Raw genomic sequence first — 20,667 nt, 5'->3', positions numbered from 1 at the left:
ATTTATTTATTTGACAGAGTTCACAAGTAGGCAGAGAGGCAGGTAGAGAGAGAGAGAGAGAGAGGAGGAAGCAGGCTCCCGCTGAGCAGAGAGCCCGAAGTGGGACTCTATCCCAGAACCCTGGAATCATGACCTGAGCTGAAGGCAGAGGCTTGAACCCACTGAGCCTCCCAGGAGCCCTCCTCATCAAGATTTAATTCAGGCTTTTTAGTTTCAGTTTAGTTGTTTCAGATGAATTTCTGGGGTGACTTTTAAATAAATGTATAATATTATTAAAAATTATGTAACACCGTCTTCTTCAGATGAAGTAACTATTAGCTGTAGTTACGTGTATCTACATTACTTGCTAGCGATAAGGATAAAGCAGGGTTAAACAAAAAGCCCTAGGAGGTTTTAGAATCTGATTTAGAATCAAGTCTTCAGGATTTTCCAAAAGGAAATTAATTAATTATTTATTTATTTGAGAGAAACACAGAGAGAGAGAACATGAGCTGGGGGAAGAGCAGAGGGAGAGGCGCAAGCAGACTCAGGCTGATTGTAAGCCTAACGGGGAGCTCAACCTCACGACCCTGAGATCGTGGCCTGAGCCGAAATCAAGAGTCAGACGTCCAACCGACTGAGCCACCCAGGAGCCTCTGTAACCAATTCTTTTTTTTTTTTTTTAAATTTAATTTTATTTATTTGACAGAGATCACAAGTAGGCAGAGAGGCAGGCAGAGAGAGAGGAAGGGAAGCAGGCTCCCTGCTGAGCAGAGAGCCCGATGTAGGGTTCGATCCCAGGACCCTGGGATCATGACCTGAGCCAAAGGCAGAAGCTTTAATCTACTGAGCCACCCAGGCGCCCCCTCTATAACCAATTCTTAATCATCCATGTTGGATGGTAAGGTAAGGCACAGGCAACTGGAGTCAACAGAAGACTTAGCTTTTAGAACAGCCTTCACTACCCTCCTCCCTTCATTAGGCTTGGCAATAAGCAACAAAATGATCATGTCTCAGTTCCACCTCTATTTCTTGTACCTTATTAAGTTTTAAAATGTTTAAAGTACATGAAGCTCTCCCCTTTTGCCCACAGAGCTTTTAATAATAACCAGTTTTTAAAAATATTTATTTATTTAAAAATATTTATTTATTTATTTGACAGACAGAGATCACACATTGGCAGAGAGGCAGGCAGAGAGAGGGGGTAAGCAGGCTCTCGGCTGAGCAGAGAGCCCGATGCAGGCTCAATCCCAGTACCCTGGGATCATGATCTGAGCCCAAGGCAGAGGCTTAACCCACTGAGCCACCCAGGCGCCCCACCAATTTTTTTTTTTTTAAAGATTTTATTTATTTATTTGACAGAGAAAGAGAGATCACAAGTAGGCACAGAGGCAGGTAGACCGAGAGAGAGAAACAGGCTTCCTGACAAGAAAAGAGCCCAATGCAGGGCTCTATCCCAGGACCCTGAGATCATGACCTAAGCCGAAGGCAGAGGCTTATCACACTGAGCCACCGGGGCGCCCCAATAACCAGATTTTTTGTCCAAAATTTAAAAATCTATAGTTTTGTGCAACAAGATACATACTTCCTTATCAAGAAGTCGTCAATTATTTTTAAAAGAATTTTTAAAAAATTTGCACTGGGCTTGAGCTCACAACCCTGAGATCAAGTCCTGAGGTGAGATCAAAGGTTAGTTTAAGTTTAAGGTATACAGCATGACTTGACTTATATACACTGTGATCAATTATTTTTATAATCTAATAGATCTGTGTTTTTTTTTTTTACACCCACGGAGTTCGAAACAGATCTTGTGTTTATACAAGCATTTTAACAACATCAAAACTTTGTAAATGGAGAACAGTAATTTGTGGTACTTACACTATTGCATTTATTCATTTTTTGCCTTCTAAAAGAGGATTATTGTTGGATTTAAAGAACTGTTTTAGAAAACTATAACAAAAGTACAGAAAGCAAAAGCTGCTGCTAATGAACAAAGCAGGCTTTGTCTAGAGCACGCCCACAACTTCCCTTGGAAATGCTGCAAAGTTCTGACCTTCGGGAAAGAAATATGGGCAAAGAGCTGCAGAAGATAGTCAGGGAGAAGGTCTTGCTCTGTATCTACAGGGACCGATAGGTCTAGGATTCCAGCTCCAGTAAAGTATCATGATCCGATCATGACTGCAACAAGACGGGATGCCCTTGGCAACCTGATGTGTATGCTTTTTTGATAAAAATTCCAAATTGAGAGTAAGGTTTTATAATGAGGTGTCAGAAAATAATATATTCCCTCATGGAAAAAAGGCTTAAACTTTCCAAAGTTTCCCTGCAAGTAAAAAAGGAGCTACTGAGAAAATCCACCGGAACAGAGAAGGGACAATAATTTTTGGTTGGTAGTCTACACTTGATACCAAAAATCCTATAAGGAGTCCATGACAGACCCCTATACTAATTGCTTCCTCCTCATTCCTGATTACATGTGGAAAGTGTGACTATTCCTTCTTTCTCAGAAGAAAGCATTTATTATTACACCTAGATGAGTATGAAAAATGTTTTTGTTAATTATCATGACCAAATGATGCCAAGTGTTTTTCTTCAAAGTGTTATTTTTTAAAAATGATTACTCATTTATCTATTTGACAGAGACAGACACAAGAGGGAACACAAGCATGGGGAGTGGGAGAGGAAGAGGCAGGCTCCCTACCAAGAAGGGAGCCCGACACGAGGCCTGTTCCCAGGACCCTGGAACCATGACCTGAACCAAAGGCAGATGCCCAATGAGTGAGCCATCCAGGCACCCCAAAGTAGTTTATTTTTAATTAACCCACCTATTATTTATTCCTCTGTTAATATTGTTACATAGCTACCCTAGATTTTATTCATCCAACAATCTCCTTAGTGATTTTTGCCTCCAAATGACCATATGTTTCTAAATCACCTTGCCTCAAATGACTCCATCATCACCCATAACTACAAATTTTAGAGCAAAATGAATCAAATGGTGATGGAAAATGAATGTAGAAAAGAGGAAATATTATAATACTGTATCTATTTTTTAAAAAAGATTTATTTATTTATTTATTTATTTATTTGACAGACAGAGATCACAAGCAGGAAGAGAGGCAGGCAGAGAGAGAGAGGAGGAAGCAGGCTCCCTGCTGAGCAGAGAGCCCAATGTGGGGCTCGATCCCAGGACCCTGAGATCATGACCTGAGCCAAAGGCGAGGCTTTAAATCACTGAGCCACCCAGGTGCCCCTATAATACTGTATTTTTTAAAGCAATACATTCTTATCTAAATGTTTAAAAAAAAATGTATAATTAGTGAATGAGAGGCAAACAAAAGGTCAAAAAGGAAAAAACCCCCCACAAACACAGAGATGTAAAATAGAAAGGCAGAGAGAAAGAAAATTTCAGACTAGAATTTATTAAAATTCTTTGATCTTGGGGACCTGGATGGCTCAGTCCGTTAAGTGACTGACTCTTGATTTTAGCTCAGGTCATGACCTCAGGGTCGTGAGATTGAGGCCCATTCGGGGATCTATGCTGGGCACGGAGCCTGCTTGGGATTCTCCTTCTCCTTTCCTCTGCCCCTTCCCTCTCTAAAAAATAAATAACAATAAAATAAAATAAAATTCTTTGGTCTTGTGCTCAATTTAAGGATGTGTGCTAATTACAGTTAGCTGGCTGTTTTAATGTGATACATGGTCAAGGATATTAATGAAGACAGAAACAGATTTTATGTTGATCAAGAAATACAAAGTATTATTACTTGAAGGTTTTTTTTTTTTTTTCCCCCTCCCAAAGGACCTTATTTATTTGACACAGAGAGAGAAAGAGAAAGAGAGAAGCAGGCAGGACACTGGGATCATGACCTGAGGCGAATGCAGACGCTTAACTGACTGAGCCACTCAGGTGCCTCTACTTGAAAGTTTTATTTGAGAAAATATAAAGGCTTCTCCTATGGACATATTTCACTTGAGGATGATTATTTTTATACAAACCACTGAGGATAACTTAATTTCTTTGAATGGACATTACAGCATAAATTCCTTCTCTGTATTTAAATAATCAATTAGGGGACACCTGGATGCCCAACCTAGTACCATGAATTTTATTATTAATTAGTTTTTTTTTAAAGATTTTATTTATTAATTTGACAGACAGAGATCACAAGTAGGCAGAGAAGCAGGCAGAGAGAGAGGGAGAAGCAGGCTCCCCGCTGAGCAGAGAGCCAGATGCGGGGCTCGATCCCAGGACCCTGGGATCATGACCTGAGCCGAAGGCAGAGGCTTTAACCCACTGAGCCACCCAGGCGCCCCAATTAGTTTTTTTTTTTTTTTAAAGATTTTATTTATTTGACAGAGAGAGAGAAATCACAAGTAGGCAGAGAGGCAGGCAGAGAGAGGGGAGAAAGCAGGTTCCTTGCAGAGCAGAGAGCCCGACGTGGGGCTCGATCCCAGGACCCTGGGATCATGACCTGAGCTGAAGGCAGAGGCTTTAACCCACTGAGCCACCCAGGTGCCCCTAATTAGTTTTTTTTTTTAAAGATTTTATTTATTTGACAGAGAGAGACATAGTGAGAGAGGGAACACAAGCAGGGGGAGTGGGAGAGAGAGAAGCAGGCTTCCTGCTGAGCAGGGAGCCTGATGCGGGGCTTGATTCCAAGACTCTGGGATCACGACCTGAGCTGAAGGCATGCTTAACGACTGAGCCACCCAGGTGCCCCATTTATTACTTTTTTAAAGTAAAATCTACCCTCAGAATGGGACTTGAACTCACAACCTCAAGACCAAGAGTCTCATGCTCTATCAACTGAGCCAGCCAGGTGCCCCAGTACCATCAGTCTCAAAGCTCAAAACTAACTACTATATTATAGGCCTAGAACTGTAAAAAATGATTTAAATCTTTATTTACTTTGTACATTTATCCTTCCAAAGAATCTGGTAAGACTTTTCACATGTCCATTCACTGAAATGCTTTTTAAATTTCATAAAGAAACAGTTAAGTTTGGTAAAAGCCTTTTTTTATTAAGATTTTTAAAAATTTACTCAACAGAGAAAGAGACAGTGAGAGAGGGAACAGAAGCAGGGGGAGTGGGAGAGGAAGAAGTAGGCTTCCTATGGAGTAGGGAGCCTGCCTGAGCGAAGGCAGACACTTAACACTGAGGCCCCCAGGCGCCCCTGGTAAAAGCCTTTAAAGCAGTGATGTAGTCCTCAAAGTTGTCAGTGTTGACCCTTCATGACCTGGCTCAGGTTTGCTCAAAAGAATAAATCCCGAATTATAAGAACTATAATTGGGACATCTGTCTGGCCCAGCCAGTTGAGTGTGAGACTCTTAATCTCAGGGTTGTGTGTTCAAGCCCCAAACTGGGTGGAGAGATCATTTAAAAAGAAAATCTTGAAAAGAAAAGAAAAGAAAGAAGGGGTGCCTGGGTGGCTCAGTGAGTTAAGCCTCTGCCTTGGGCTCGGGTTGTGATCCCAGGGTCCTGGGATAGAGCCCTGCATTGGGCTCTCTGCTCAGCAGGGAGCCGGCTTCCTCCTCTCTCTATGCCTGCCTCTCTGCCTTCTTGTGATCTCTCTATCAAATAAATAAATAAAATCTTAAAAAAAAAAAAGAAAAAGAAAGAAAAGAAATATAATAGGACGCAGTCTGTCCACTAAAATAGCTTACAGCCATCTACGAATCATTGAGGAAATAGGAAATAAAACCCAAAAGTTAAATCTAGAGAGAACATAAAAATCTTAAGTACCTGAGTGATTTCTATTTTTCCTTCATGGGTCTCTTCTAAGGACTACTGGTAGAAAAACTGATAAATTTGATGCTCACTTTTTAACAAATAAATATATCAAACTTTACCTACTCAGATGAGTTATTTTATATATCGATATTAGATGGGCATTTTTCCTAAGTTAGTTATAACCTACTAGTAAGTTAAACCTCCTTACCCATTTCTTGCTTTTCAAAGACCCATTCATTTCCATCTCATAGAAATGTCTAGATCCTTATTTATCCTTATTAATCAAGAACGACTGGAGAATTTACTAGCCCAAAAGTAAATTTACCAAATTCAGGAGAGTGGTTACCTCTGAGAGCACAGAAACAAAGTGTCATCACAAGGGAATGCAGGCATAGAGATAGGGATGAGGTGGGATCTCTCTCTTTTTAATTCCATTTCTTAAGCTGGGGACGGGCTGCAGAGGTTCCTTTATATTTTTCCCTATGCCTTTTTCTTTTTCTATTTATAAAACATTTCATTAACAATTTTTTAAAAAAATTAAAAATTGGGGTACCTGGGTGGCTCAGTGGGTTAAAGCCTCTGCTTTTGGCTCAGGTCATGATCCCAGGATCCTGGGGAGCCTGGCTTCCCCCCCACCCTTCCTGCCTGCCTCTCTGCTGTGATCTCTGTCAAGTAAATAAATAAAATCTTTAAAAAAAATTAAAAATTGCTGGTGATCAAGGTAAAGTGAATCAAGTCCTGACTTTGGTTCTAAATATCTGTCGCTTAATGATTCACTCTGTGATCCACGTGCTTTAGTTCCTGTAAAACATGAAAAATACTTTGTAGGAATTTCATCTGGCAAGTTCTCACCAGGAAAACACCCTTTTAGAAACTAAATAATATTAAATCATAAGACATTTGGGAATGTTACCTGTGTTCTCACACTTTTAAACTTTTCTTTAAAGTCATCAACATTTTTCATTTCTGAAAAAAAAGAGCAGCCTAGGACTGAACATGTTTTCTGCTGCTTCCTAAATCAAAGAGAAGGTGTAAATCTTTTTTTTTTTTTTTTTTTAAGTGTAATGTCAAGAAAGGATTCCTAGGCTTTCCCTCACTTTGTTTATATGTTCAAACCTTTAACGATTCTATTTAGAGCATTTTTCCCACCTTTGTATCTTCGTCTTTCACAAAACCCCATAGCTGGGAAAACTAGTCTAGAGTGACCATGGACTTTGACTTCACTCACAAGCATTGAAACTCTTAAGCTACACTTGGAATTAACCAGCTTGGTCTCTAACTATCTCTGAGACAATAACACTTCAAAGTAAAGCACTGACTTCAGAAATCTTTATACCAAAGAACTGCCTTCTGAAAAATGGAAATACCAGCACAATGGGAAGAGCTGGAGACTTACTTGGAGAATGTATAGCTGAGTCTAAGAAATTATGACAATTCTTGAAAATGGTCCCATTTATAGAAATCAACAGTTCTAGTTCTAGGCCATACATATTTCAAGTCCTGCAACAAGCTAGTAAAACAACACTGAATTCTAAATATGACTTCTTGCAGTACTTATCTTCTCCAAGAACAAGAATTTAATAGATGGTTTCCTAGCAGTATTGTTAAAAAACAAAAAACAAAAAACTCCAAAGGGATCAAGTAAGACAAAACTATGAGCGGTAAATTAATATAACTGAGTGAAAAACAACTTACAAAATTTCATTCATTCTTTACGAAGTTGTAAACGTCCTAAAGTTATAAACAACAAAATCCTCACAACATTCAACTTCCTATAAAGTATTCAATTTCACCTATTCATCTGCCTTGCCTCTGTCAAGATTTTGTTTCCTTGCCTTCTATTACTCACCAACTGCATCTGGATTTACCGGTCTGGAGACGTCAGCTTGCCCCATGATTAAATTGTCTGATGTGTTTCACGACAACAAACTGTCCCGGAGCAAAGAAAACTTTTCTCAAAAGATAAATCCACATCGAGAGGAGACAGGCACTCCTCTCTCAGTGTCACTGCCAGACATCAGGAAACGGCATGAGGTCAGTTAATCTGCTGGAGTTTCTGCTCCCTGTATCCTGGCCTGGACACTTGGGGTTCGTACAAATATGTCTTCACTCTGGCTCTCCGCACACAGGAATGCCTGTCATTCCAGAGCACACACTGTGAAGAGCTCAAGTGCAGGAAGGGGAGGGGACCTGCCAACTACAGGAGCGGCACAGCCCTAAACAGCCACACCTACTTTTCCTGACCCGGAGCTTGGCGGCAGCTCTCCAGACTCCCCGCCACAGAAGAATGGGAGCCTGCTCGGGAGCCTACCGAAGAACTTGCAAACGTGATCATACAGAAAACATCAGGGTTATGCACAGCAGGCTGATGGGCGTAGAATTCAACTCGAAGGTATGTGTTCAATACAGGCTTGCCTCAGAAGTATCGACTGTTCTCACATTTCACGGCTTGCTCTAAAATCGTAGTATTTCCTTGCTCTAAGTGGCATACCCAAGGCAGGATTTGATCTATACTTGGGGAATTAATAACATCAGGAAGGATATTTTAGGACTGAATATACCTTTTCTAAAAATAAAAAGAAACAGTTCTGAACATTTTCCTTACTAAAATAGTAAACTTGAAATAAACGTTTGGAAGATATTATACAACATTTCTGTTTCTGCTAAAGCTCAGTAACCACCATGTGATCTTGGGGATTATAAAACTACTGGGAGTAACCCTACATGTTCTTATAATGCAAGGAAATATCAGCTAACCCCATGCAGCAACTGAAGGTCCAGCTTGCATACTGATTTTTCTTTTTTTATAACATAACTAATTTACATGTAGCCCAAACACATAAATATTAAGGACACAGCTTGATGAATTTTTATTTTTAAGTGCCAAAGTCCTTCAACAAATGACAGCTGCTAAAAAACAAGAGGTTTTAGTTTAAATCTTTGTTTTCCAAACTGAGATCACAGAATAATTTCTAGCATTTGGACTTCCCTTTTGCCTTTTCTTTTTTTTTTTTTTTTTAAATTTTATTTATTTATCAGAGAGAGAGAGGGGAGAGAGCGAGCACAGGCAGACAGAATGGCAGGCAGAGGCAGAGGGAGAAGCAGGCTCCCCGCCGAGCAAGGAGCCTGATGTGGGACTCGAACCCAGGATGCTGGGATCATGACCTGAGCCAAAGGCAGCTGCTTAACCAACTGAGCCACCCAGGCGTCCCTCCTTTTGCCTTTTCTTAACACCTTCTCCTTTGCCTCCCATTATCTTATCCCGATTATCTGCTTTTGATGTAGATAAAAAAAGAACCCCCAAAAACAAAAAAATTTAAAAACCCAAAGGTAACAAATAAGAAACTGATAATGCCAAGACAGTGGTTAAGAAAAAAATTGCAGAGAAACTTGGGCAATATTTAATTGCTCATACTGGTAGTAGTCAGAAAAACATTATATAGACCATTAAAAAGTAAAAACATATTGAAAGAATGCTTTAATGTACGAATGCCCAAAGCCTTTAAACTCTGGCACTTACCTATCAGCAGAGCCTGTGTAGCTGCAGCTTCTACACTATAAAATGGGGAGGCAAAATGTGTCAAATGCACTGCCCAGAACCCAGTAGGTGCTCAACAAAGTATTGTTAATCGTCGTCACCACCACTGTCTGCATCATCGTGGCCATGACACAGCATATGCTTAAGAGGGTGAGCTTTGGGGGTGCCAAGGGGACTCGGCTGGTTAAATGCCTGCCTTCGGCTTGGGTCATGATCTTGGGGGCCTGCTTCTTCCCCTCCTTCTGCCTGCTGCTCCCCCTGCTTGTGCTCTGTCAAATAATAAATAAAAATCTTAAAAAATAAATGACAAAATTTTTAAAAAAAGGGGAGGAGAGCTCTGAAGGCAACTGAAAATTTAATTCCAGATCTATCACTAGGTGTTAACACTAGGCAAGTACCTTTACCTCTGCGTCTCAGTTTTCTGATTTGTAAAGTGGGGCATAACCATGCTTAGCAGCACAAGGCAGGTGTAAGGACTAAATGACATGAACATAAATAAAGCCCTCTGCAATGTGCCTGGCACATGGAACACTCGGATTAATGCAAGCACCAAGGATCACAGTTGTAAAAAAAAAAACAAGTCAAGAAAGGAAAGGCCAGGAGCAGCGAACAATGGTAGATGGCAAAAACTCAGCCATTACAAAGAGGTTAGTCAGAAACGGAAGAGGATGACATTTTTGTATCATGCATCCAGAGAGCAAACTGGAAGAAGCAGATTAAGGAGGAAGTCCAAACATAATCAGGGCTGTTGTACAAAACATTAAGCAGATGGAACAGCGCGTACTCACACACACGCACAAACCGGAAACGGCAGCATTCAGTTTATGCTGACAGCACCATACAAGACTACAACAATAGATTTATGGATCCTGGTATAGCTCCAGTTTACCACCTGCTAAATTTAATGCCTAGCTCGGCTTGGCTCATTATTTACTCTAGAGCACTGTGAAGGTGGCAATAAAACTTAAAAGAATGAAAGCATTCTGAGTGACCATTAACTGCCTTGCTCAGAGCCAGGACTGAAACCCAAGTCTCCCAATGCTAACCCCAGGACTCACTTTGGCGCTTGTGTAAATGGTCAAGGAAATACCTATTTCCTAAAGATATATTCATTTTCCAAGGAAGCCCATTCTCTACAACACAAATTTCTCTGATCCTTCTGCTGCCTATGCACCAAGCTGATACACAATCCCTACTCAGCCTGTTTCAGTTTCATTCCAACAATCAATATTTACTTGGTGCTAACTGGTAAGCAGGCAAGCTGAAAGAGAGAGAGAGAGAGAGAGAGGAAGATACTGGTCCACTGATGACTTTAAAATTTAACAATTGGGGTGCTTGGGTGGCTCGGGGGGTGAAGCGGTTAAGCGTCTGCTGTTGGCTTGGGTCATGATTCCAGGGCTGTGGGATCAAGCTCCACATCGGCTCCCTGTTTCTCCCTCTTCCTCTGCCGCTCTGCCTGCTTGTGCTCTCTCTCTCTCAAATAAATAAAATCTTGAAAAAAAACCCCATAAAATTTAACAATCAAAGCCTTGAGTTCATTCTAGTTTTCCATGTAATATATGTTAGAAACGCAAAGGACGGGGCACTTGGTTCAGCTGCTGGTTCTTGATCTCAGCTCAGGTCTCAATCTCCGGGCTGTGAGTTTGGAGCCTACTTTAAAAAAAAAAAAAAAAAAAATGCAGGGGTGCCTGAGTGGCTCAGTGGGTTAAAGCCTCTGCCTTCGGCTCAGGTCATGATCCCAGAGTCTGGGGATCGAGCCCCGCATCGGGCTCTCTGCTCGGCAGGGAGCCTGCTTCCCTCTCTCTCTCTCTCTCTCTGTCCGCCTCTCTGCCTACTGGTGATCTCTGTCAAGTAAATAAATAAAATCTTTTTAAAAAAATGCAAAGGGCAATCTCATTTTAACTTTATAGGAAGTAGACAACTATTTCTTAATTGTCACCTATAAAAAATACTTTCTTTTTAGAGTACATTTCCTCCACAGCTTACTGCCTCAAGGAGGGGAAAGTGATATTAAAATTTGTGAATCTCTTCCTATTATATTTATGGAAAGAGCAAAAGGCCTTATAAAAATAAAGTTTAATAGGCAAAGACAGCACTTGAAGCCCTCTAACCAGAGCTTCATTTTTTTTTTTTTTTTTAAAGAATTGCTTCTAGGGCGCCTGGGTGGTTCAGTGGGTTAAGCCTTTGCCTTCGGCTGTGGTCGTGATCCCAGGGTCCTGGGATCGAGTCCTGCATTGGGCTCTCTGCTTGGAGGGGAGCCTGCTTCCTCCTCTCTCTCTCTCTCTGCCTACTTGTAATCTCTCTCTGTCAAATAAATAAATAAAATCTTAAAAAAAAATAAGGAATTGCTTCTAAACACTGCAAGTAACCTATAAAGAGCAAGGCATTCAAAACTCTTAGAGACGTTTAGGGGTTCCTGGGTATCTCAGTGGGTTAAGCCTCTGCCTTCAGCTCAGGTCATGATCTCAGGGTCCTGGGATCGAGCCCTGCATCCAGCTCTCTGCTCAGCGGGGAGCCTGCTTTCCCCTCTCTCTCTGCCTACCACTTGTGATCTCTCTGTCAAATAAATAAACAGAATCTAAAAAAAAAACAAACTAAAACACAGAACTCTTAGAGACATTTATAACTCCAAAGCCTTTGTTGGCAAGCAGGTCATATCACACACTAACATGCCACTATGACTTATATTTCAATAAGCAGTTTATAAGATCAACCCCAGGGGCATAATGCTTTCATTTAAATATACTTCTATGTTGAAGTACCAGTATAAGTTGGATTACTTAGTAGAATAAACTCTTAGTGATTTTAATCACATCTCCCTCAGTTTATCTTGGTGTACTACTTTCTCTCAGCCTGAGTTGAGCTCTTATGAAAGGCTGGGAAGAAAGTCACTTCCCTTTAGGAAAGATGACCAACAGAAAGTACTGATAGGTCACACAGATACATACTGAAGAAAAGGTCTGATTTTCAACTTCTGGATCTATAACTGGGGGAGGGAGCAGCTTCTTATTCTTTACCCCATGATGTAACTCTAACCTAGTCTGGCTGGCTCTGGATAGTTACAGGAGATAACATCCGACAATAACCTGTTTCTCAAACTCCATGTGGAAATTAGAAAGCCATGTCAGGCAGTTGTAAAAACTTTTCAAGGCCTCATCTATTTGCACAAATCCTTCACTTGGCCTGGATTCTATGGAGCTTCTACTTATCCTTTAAAAACTGGCTCAAACGTTGCTTCCACTCTAATGAGTCTTTCGTCATTCAAGCAGAATTCCAATAAAGGTTTGCTGATCATTGATTATGTCCCCAGCAATGGGTTGGTGCTAAAAACAAGTTTTAGCCCTTAAGGTGTTGACAGCTCAAGTAAATAGGATCTATAATAATCAGTACTTAGGAACTATGCAAACAGACTGGTAGGGGTGGGAGTGTCCAGCTTTGCCCTGAGAGATCAAAGAAAATATCTCAAAAGAAGTTAGAGCTAAGATCAAAGAGAGTCAGTCACAGAAGAGATGACAGAGGTGAGAAAAAGATACAAGCATTAAGACATAAGATTGGAGAGGTAAAGAGCTGATTATGACTGATTGTGACGGACATATCACCTTAAATTGCAATGATCTTCTGACCTCTCTTACAGGCTAGAAACTTCTCTTGGGCAGGGACAGTGATGTATTTATCTTTAAACCCTCAATGCTTCACACAACCCAGGGCATAGTGGACATGCAACCAATATTTAGTAACCTTGGACAAAGGGAAGAAACAACATTCTTCAATTCTAAGCTTTGCTCAAAATATCTAGTGAGAAAAGGCAATTAAGGGGGAAAGTGCTATAGATGGAGGCTGGAAGAAATCATTCGAAACAACTCAGAGAACTGCTGTGAAATTCTTGCTTTTGCGGGGGCGGGAGGGGAATGGCATGTTGGGTTTTGAGAATGTATGATGGTTTTTGAGAACGTAGGCTTTGCAAGTAGTAACTTTTTTCAAAGGAGACAAATCTGTCAGGTAAATGTTTATATAAAACCCCACATAATCACTACTATTAGGCTCAAGTTCCTCAGCAGAAAGCAACAGGCTGAAAGCGACAGAAAGTGTTAAGTCAAGACAGAGCCCCTGGTATCACTGGATACTCATCTTATTTACCCCAGATGACACCAGTTTCTTTCTGTAGCTGCTTCACTGGATGCAAAAGTAAACACACCTCCTTCCTATTCTGCATCCAATAGGGTAATTCTTGCTGCCTGACTACCCTGACTTCCAGAAGGCAACGTGGCTTACCAATGAAAGAGAGCAGAGGGGCGCATGGGTGGCTCAGTGGGTTAGAGCCTCTGCCCTCAGCTCAGGTCATGATCCCAGGGTTCTGGAATCAAGCCCCCTCATCAGGCTCTCTACTCAGCAGGGAACCTGCTTCCCTTCCTCTCTCTCTGCCTGCCTTTCTGCCTACTTGTGATCTCTGTCTTTCAAATAAATAAATAAAATCTTAAAAAAAAATTCTATAGAAAGAGAGCAGAGGCTCTGGAGTCACAAGTAACTGTAAAATTTCAGCTTTCCCATTTACTGATTAGGCAACTCTGAACAAGTTACTTAACTTACATGAGCCTCAGTTTCCACATCTGCAAGATGGACAGAATTTCAACGACGTTGTGAGGATTAAAAAAGAGAATTTCTAAAAAGAGTCGGATGAGTGAAGCTGCCTAAAATATTTGGCCCCCTCTTACCCCACTTAGATTCTTTATGAAATGATTCCCCCCGCCCAGTGCTTAAATACAAACACCATAGTTCTTCAGGAAAAACTCAGGAGGTTCTGATAGGCTTTTCTGTCATAGAGTCAATCCATAGGGCAGGCCTCTAGTAACGCGCATGTCTGAGAGCCTACAATGCGCTGGCCTGTGTTTATGGGAGAAAGAAAGGGAAGTCACGCCACAGGCCTGCTTTCTGCTCTGTGCGATGGGAGACCTCAGGCTAGAACCCTGGTGCGCTACACAGATTCTGCCTTTTCGCTTTCTCTTCAAGTTTTTGTTTTGAAGACAGTAAGTTCTTTTTTTTTTTTTAAGATTTTATTTATTTATTAGCTAGAGAGAGAGTACTCGAGAGTACAAGTAGGGGGAGCAGCAGGCAGAGGGAGAAGCAGGCTCCCTGCTGAGCATGAAGACCGATACCAGAATTAATCCCAGGACCCTGGGATCATGACTTGAGCCAAAAGCAGCCACTCAACCGAGCCACCCAGGCATCCCAAGATGGTAAGTTCTTAAGGATGCTCTAGGGGTCAGGAGATGCTTCTAGAACTGGGGAAAGAGTGGTAAAAAATGTATTAAACAGGAAAGTTTCAGTTAATAAAGATGAAAGGTTTTTTTCACAGTTGGGTTAAGGATTTGCAGAGTCAGAATGCAGTAGAGGCAGTGGGAAAGGTAGGCCCGGACAGAAGTGAGAATTAGCTGAATGGAGATGAGAAGATGTGGGGGAAAAGAAACGGACCAAAAGATTCACAGGCTGTGAGGCTGAGGGAGGTGGGAAGAGGCTATAAGTGACACCGATGGAACTTTCAACCCATCATATGACATCAAATTATTGCCAAGCTCCCCTGTGCTTCTGAAATTTGACAGCAGAGTCAAACCATTGACTTAACCAATTCAATGTTATGTTTCAAGTAATGCCTCGAAGATGTGGTTTAATATGGAAGAGAGCAGTGGCCATGGTGCACTTTATTATAACGAATCTAGCTCAGTGTTTGCCATACAAGGCAAAATAGCTATTTAATGAATTGGATTATTATTGGGAAACCACAAGTCTTATTTATTCATTCCACAAATATTTCCAGAGCACCTCTAAAGTATCAGGATATTATTCCAGGTGTTGGGGACACCGTAGTGAATACAGTGGCAAAAAAACAAAACCCATGCCTTCTTTCTAAGATGTCAGATGGTAGTAAGGATGATAGAGAAAAACTACTCAAGAAAGGGCAACAAGTGGGCTAACTGTTGTGCTGCATGACAAACTGTGTGAGAAGGGCCTCACTGGGCAGATGACATGAAAATAAAGACCTGAAGTAAATAAATTCCCCAATTAACTTCCTCTGTCATCTTCCTTGCTTAGGCAGACCTCATTTTATTGTGCTTTGCAGATCCTGCATTTTTTACAAACCGACGGTGTGTGACAACCCTGTGTCAAGCCAGTCTATTGGCACTATTTTTCCAACAGAATTTGGTCACTTTGGGTCTCTGTGTCACATTTGGTAATTCTTGCAATATTTCAAACTTTACATTATTGTAATATGTTATAGTGATCTGTCATCAGTGATCTTTGACGTTAATATTGTGATTGTTTTGGTGCACCAAGAGGCCCCCATGAGATTGTGAACTTAATCAAACATGTTGTGTGGATTCTGACCTCTCTACCCACCAGTTGGCTATTCCCCCATCTCTCTCCCTCTCCTCAGGACTCCCTAGCCCCTGAGACAGAACATTATTGAAATTAGGCCCATCAATAACCCTACAATGGCCTTCAAGTGTTCAAGAGAAAGGAAGAGTCACAGGTCTCACACTTTAAATCAAAAGCTAGAAATGATTAAGCTTAGTGAAGGAGGTGTGTGGAAGACCAAGATGGCCAGAAGCTACACCTCTAGTACCAGAGTTAGCCAAGTTGTAAATCCAAAGGGAAGTTCTTGGAGGAAATTAAAAGTGCTACTCCAGTGAACACATGAGTGATTAGAAAGCAAGATAGCCTTATTGCTGATAAGGAGAAAGTCCAAGTGGTTTAGATAGAAGATCAAACCAGCCACAAACTCATTTAAGCCAAAGCCTAATCCAGAGAAAGTCTCTAGCTCTCTTCAATTCTGTGAGGGCTGAGAAAGGTGAAGAAAGCTGCAGAAGAAAAGTCTGAAGCTAGAAAAGGTTGGTTCATGAGGTTTAAGGAAAGAAGCCATCTCCATGACATAAAAATGCAAGGAGAAGCAGCAAATGGTGTTGTGGAAGCTGCAAGTTCTCCAGAAGATCTTTCTAGGACAGCTAACAAAGGTGATTACACTAAACAGATTTTCAATGTCAATGAAAACAGCCTTAAATTGGAAGACGATGCCATCTAGGACTTTCACAGTTGGAGAGGAAAAATCAATGCCTGGCTTCAAAGCTTTAAAGGATAGGCTGACTCTCTTGTCAAGGGCTAATGGAGCTGGTGACTTTAAGTAGAAGCCAGTGCTCACTGACCAGTCTAAGAATCCTAGGGCCTTTAAGAACTATGCTAACTCTACTCTGCCTGTCCTCTACAAAGGGAACAACAGAGCTTGGATGACATTACATCTGTTTACCACATGGTTTACAAATTATCTTAAGCCTAACCTTGAGAACTGCTACCTAGAAAGAAAATTCCTTTGAAAATATTACTGCTCATTGACAATGTACCTGGTCACCCAAGGGCTCAGATGGAGATGTACAGTGAGATTAACTTTGTTTCCAAGCCCGCTACACGGCATCCATTGTGAAGCCCATGGATCAAGGAGTAATTTTAACCTTCAAGCCTTATTATTTAAGAAATGTATTTTGTATAGCTGTAGCTGTGATAGACAGTGATTCCTCTGATGGATCTGGGCAAAGTAAAATGAAAGTCTACAGAAAAGGATTCACCAATCTACATGCCATTAAGAACGCTTACTTAAAAAAAAAAAACAACAACCCACTCGTGATTCATGGGAAGGGTTTGTTCAAATAACAACACTAATGGGACTCTGGAAGAAGTTGATTCCTACCCTCCTGGATAATTTTGAAAGGTTCAAAACTCCAGTGGAGGAAGTAACTGCAGAGAACTAGAGTCAGTAATGGAGCCTGAAGATGGGACTAAATTGCCGCCATCTAATGATCAAACTTGAACAGATGAGGAGGTGCTTCTTAGTGATGAGCAAAGAATATGGTGTTTTGGCTTTTTTTTTTCCTAAAGATTTTATTTATTTATTTCTCAGATAGAGATTACAAGTAGGCAGAGAGAGAGAGAGGGAAGCAGGCTCCCTGCCGAGCAGGAAGCCTGTCATGGGGCTTGATCCCAGGACTCTGAGATCATGACCTGAGCCGAAGGCAGAGGCTCAATCTACTGAGCCACCAAGGCGCTCCAAGAATGTGGTTTCTTGAGATGGAATCTGTTTCTGGTGAAGACTGCTTAACCAACTAAGCCACCAGGTGCCCCTAAAGTCTTTTTATTTTTTTTCCAGTAACAAATTTTTTTTTAAATATTTATCTGAGAAAGAGTGAGAGAGAGAGAGCGAGAGCATGTGAGAGAGTGGGGGGAGAGGGAGAGAATCTTCAAGCAGACTCCCCGCAGAGTGCAGAGCCCCACACAGGGCTCAGTCTCATGACCCAGGAGATCATGACCTGAGCAGAAACCAAGAATCAGATGCTTACTAAACCACCCTGTTGCCCCAGCAACAAAGTGTTTTTAAGATAAGATGTGGTATGCCTGGGTGGATGAGTTAGTGAGGCGTCTGCCTTGGGCTCAGGTCATGATCTCAGCATCCTGGGATCAAGTCCCACATCAGGCTATCTGCTGGCAGGGAGCCTGCTTCTCCCTCTGCCTGCAGCTGCCCCTGCTTTTGTTCTCTTTCTCTCTTTTCTGACCAAAAAACCTTTAAAGAAAAAAAATTTTTTAAATGTATAGATTAGTTTTTTAGGGGCACCTGGGTGGCTCAGTGAGTTGAGCCTCTGCCTTCAGCTCAGGTGATGATCTCAAGGTCCTGGGATCGAGCCCTGCATCGGGTTCTCTGCTGGGTGGGGAGCCTGCTTCTCTCTCTGCATGCTTCTCTGCCTACTTGTGATCTGTCTGTCAAATAAATAAATAAAATCTTTTTAAAAAAATTAAATAAAATGTATACATTAGTTTTTTAGACATAATGCTACTGTGCACTTAATAACAGACTGCAGTATAGTGTAAACGTACCTTTTACGTGCACTAGGAAGCAAAAATATTCATTTGGCTCACTTTATTGTGATAGCTGCTTTACTGCAGTGGTGTGGAACTCAACCCACATTATCTCTGAGGTATACCTATACTGTAGTTCCTTCAGTTCTAACAGAAGCAAAATAAAAGATGACACTTCCAAAGGTACTACAAATAAATATTGATTACACTACAGAATATTTTATAATTACAATAGAGTATATTACAATAGGGTATATTTTAATGACTGGTCACTGAAGTAATGGTTGTCCAAGGTGCTGTTCAGTTCTCAAATACCTAAAGAGGCATTGCCTCATACTATGGTCACTAGCTCCACATGATAATTTAAATTTATTAATACTTAATGTACTTATATTAGACACAACTTGCAATTCAGTTCCTCGGTTGTACTAGCCAAATTTCAGATGCCCAATAACCACAGATGGCCATTACACTGGATAGTGCAGATTCAGAACACTTCCCTCACCGCAGAATGTTCTCTTGGACATGCTGAACCTAAAGGGGTTTTAAAGCCCACTAGGAAGCCTAGTTATCTCAAAAAGTCTTCTGTATCTTTACATGATTTTATAAATCTCGGTCTGACAGAATCTGTCAGTATGGTGTCTGTCTTCCACGGCACCAACCACTAAGCACCACCTACTAAACGCACTATGTGTGGAGGGAACCCAACAGTTAAAAAAAAATGTTTCTTTTTATACAGTACTAACTAGTGAGCTATGAATACTCTTTCTTTAGCAACTGAATTACTATTTTTTGTAGTAATAACTCAGTTAGTCTTTGAGTATTAACAAAAGTTCAAAGCCTAAGGAAAAATGGTTTGTTTGTTTTTTTAAAGATTTACTGAGAATTACATGTGTTTGTTATCGATTGGAAGTTAGTACACCTCCATCTTACTGGCTTTCCATTTACTATTCTTTCTACTCCAAATAGTACTTTTTCATGGGCTGAAAGTAAGATTTTAGGAGTTACAGTGAAAGTGATGATGAGTTTGAAAGAAAAAGGTACTTTATGAAATATGATATTCATAAAAATGAAGTCCCAGCAGCCTCTATTAAGGAACCAGAAGTTATCAGTGATGTGTGAAACTGAAGAGTCAGACGTCAAAGAGCTGCCCATCCCAGGGTTTGGAAACAAACCCAGTGTTCCCCAGTGAACTGGCATTCAGTGCTGTTGACTCAGAGAGATGACTCTTGGCCACCGCCGCTTCTCTCCTTCCGTCTGTTTCATAACTCTTTCTAACTCATCTCGCCCTCAATCTCACTTCAAGAGAGAAAGAAATCTAAACATGACCAAGGAATATTCTGAGCCACATACTCAGTAAGAAGACCAAAAATGTCAGATAACAGCTATCATATCTGTAAAAGTTATTTAGGAATGTCTAACAAGGAATCCCCTTAAACATTCTTTTTTAAAAAAGAAGAAAGCAGGAGAATAAAGCCTTCATCATCTACTAAATAAAAATTCTGAGTAATCAGCACCTGGCTACACTATGAGTCAACAGCAATTCCTGCAACAGGAACCAAGGATGACCGTGTCGGTGGGGTTTCTATCAAACTCGCGCCAGCCAGTAATTCAAACCCACTTTATTCTTTGATTTCCATGTATGAGGTATCCACCTCTTTTGTACCAGTCTCTGGCCTCAAAACCCTCAATCTTTCACAACCACAGATTCTGGGAGAGGAAGCACAGGGGAGAATGTTTTAGATTATACCAAAACTGTACTTCTAAATCTTGTTTTAAAATAAAAGTACAGGGGCGCCTGGGTGGCTCAGTGGGTTAAAACCTCTGCCTTCAGCTCAGGTCATGATCCCAGGGTCCTGGGATCGAACCCCGCATCGGGCTCTCTGCTCAGCAGGGAGCCTGCTTTCCCCTTCTCTCTCTACCTGCCTCTCTGCCTACTTGTAATCTCTGTCAAATACATAAATAAAATCTTAAAAAAATAATAAAAGTACAGTGGGGGTGCTTGGAGCTCTGACTCTCAGTCTCGTGGTTCTGAGTTCGAGCCCCACATTGGGTCAAGAGATTGCTTAAAAATAAAATCTTAAAGAACAAAAGTAACAGGGAAACCCATCAACACTTTAGGAAAACGATCCAGTGAGGTCAGAGAAAATATGGTCAACATGCACTTTTGCTCACCTGTCTATGCTAAAGCAATTAGCCTCATCCTACTCTAACCTTTTGGAAAAGCTAATAATCTTTATCAGCACTACTGATGCCATCAAAATGTAGTCACCAAATGAAGTCTTTCAAGATGCAAATATGATTATTGTTTTTCAGCTTAAAAATAATTTATTTTCTTGGGGCGCCTGGGTGGTTCAATGGGTTAGGCCTCAGCCTTTGGCTCAGGTTGTGGTCTCACGGTCCTGGGATTGAGCCCTGTGTCGGGCTCTCTGCTTGGCAGGGAGCCTGTCCCCCCCCCCCCCCGCCGCCGCCGCCTCTCTGCCTACCTGTGATCTCTTTCTCTGGGTCAAATTAAAAAAA

General features: G+C 41.2%; 2 protein-coding genes across 5 annotated transcripts in view; one reads left to right on the top strand and one right to left on the bottom strand.

The window, feature by feature from the left end:
* The window catches only part of PHACTR4 (phosphatase and actin regulator 4), a 108,033-nt gene that overhangs the window by 44,151 nt on the left and 43,215 nt on the right, over nucleotides 1–20,667 (bottom strand). Inside the window, exon 1 of one of the 4 annotated variants that reach the window (XM_004741021.3) lies at nucleotides 7,564–7,695. The exons of the other annotated variants lie outside the window; for them this stretch is intronic. Coding sequence (XP_004741078.1) covers nucleotides 7,564–7,609 — 46 coding nt within the window. The 5' untranslated portion in view covers nucleotides 7,610–7,695. Of the gene's footprint in view, nucleotides 1–7,563; nucleotides 7,696–20,667 lie in introns of those variants that run through there. 4 annotated transcript variants of the gene reach the window in all.
* The window catches only part of LOC123387312 (translation initiation factor IF-2-like), a 55,971-nt gene continuing 43,329 nt past the window's right edge, over nucleotides 8,026–20,667 (top strand). Inside the window, exon 1 of the mRNA XM_045064052.1 lies at nucleotides 8,026–8,106. The gene's annotated coding sequence lies outside the window, so the exon portion shown is untranslated. The remainder of the gene's footprint in view (nucleotides 8,107–20,667) is intronic.

The sequence above is a fragment of the Mustela putorius genome, unplaced genomic scaffold (assembly GCF_011764305.1).
Source record: "Mustela putorius furo isolate JIRA1106 unplaced genomic scaffold, ASM1176430v1.1 tig00003853_pilon_pilon_pilon, whole genome shotgun sequence".
In the NCBI taxonomy this organism is placed as follows: domain Eukaryota; kingdom Metazoa; phylum Chordata; class Mammalia; order Carnivora; family Mustelidae; genus Mustela; species Mustela putorius.
This window is presented reverse-complemented; position numbering and strand designations above follow the sequence as displayed.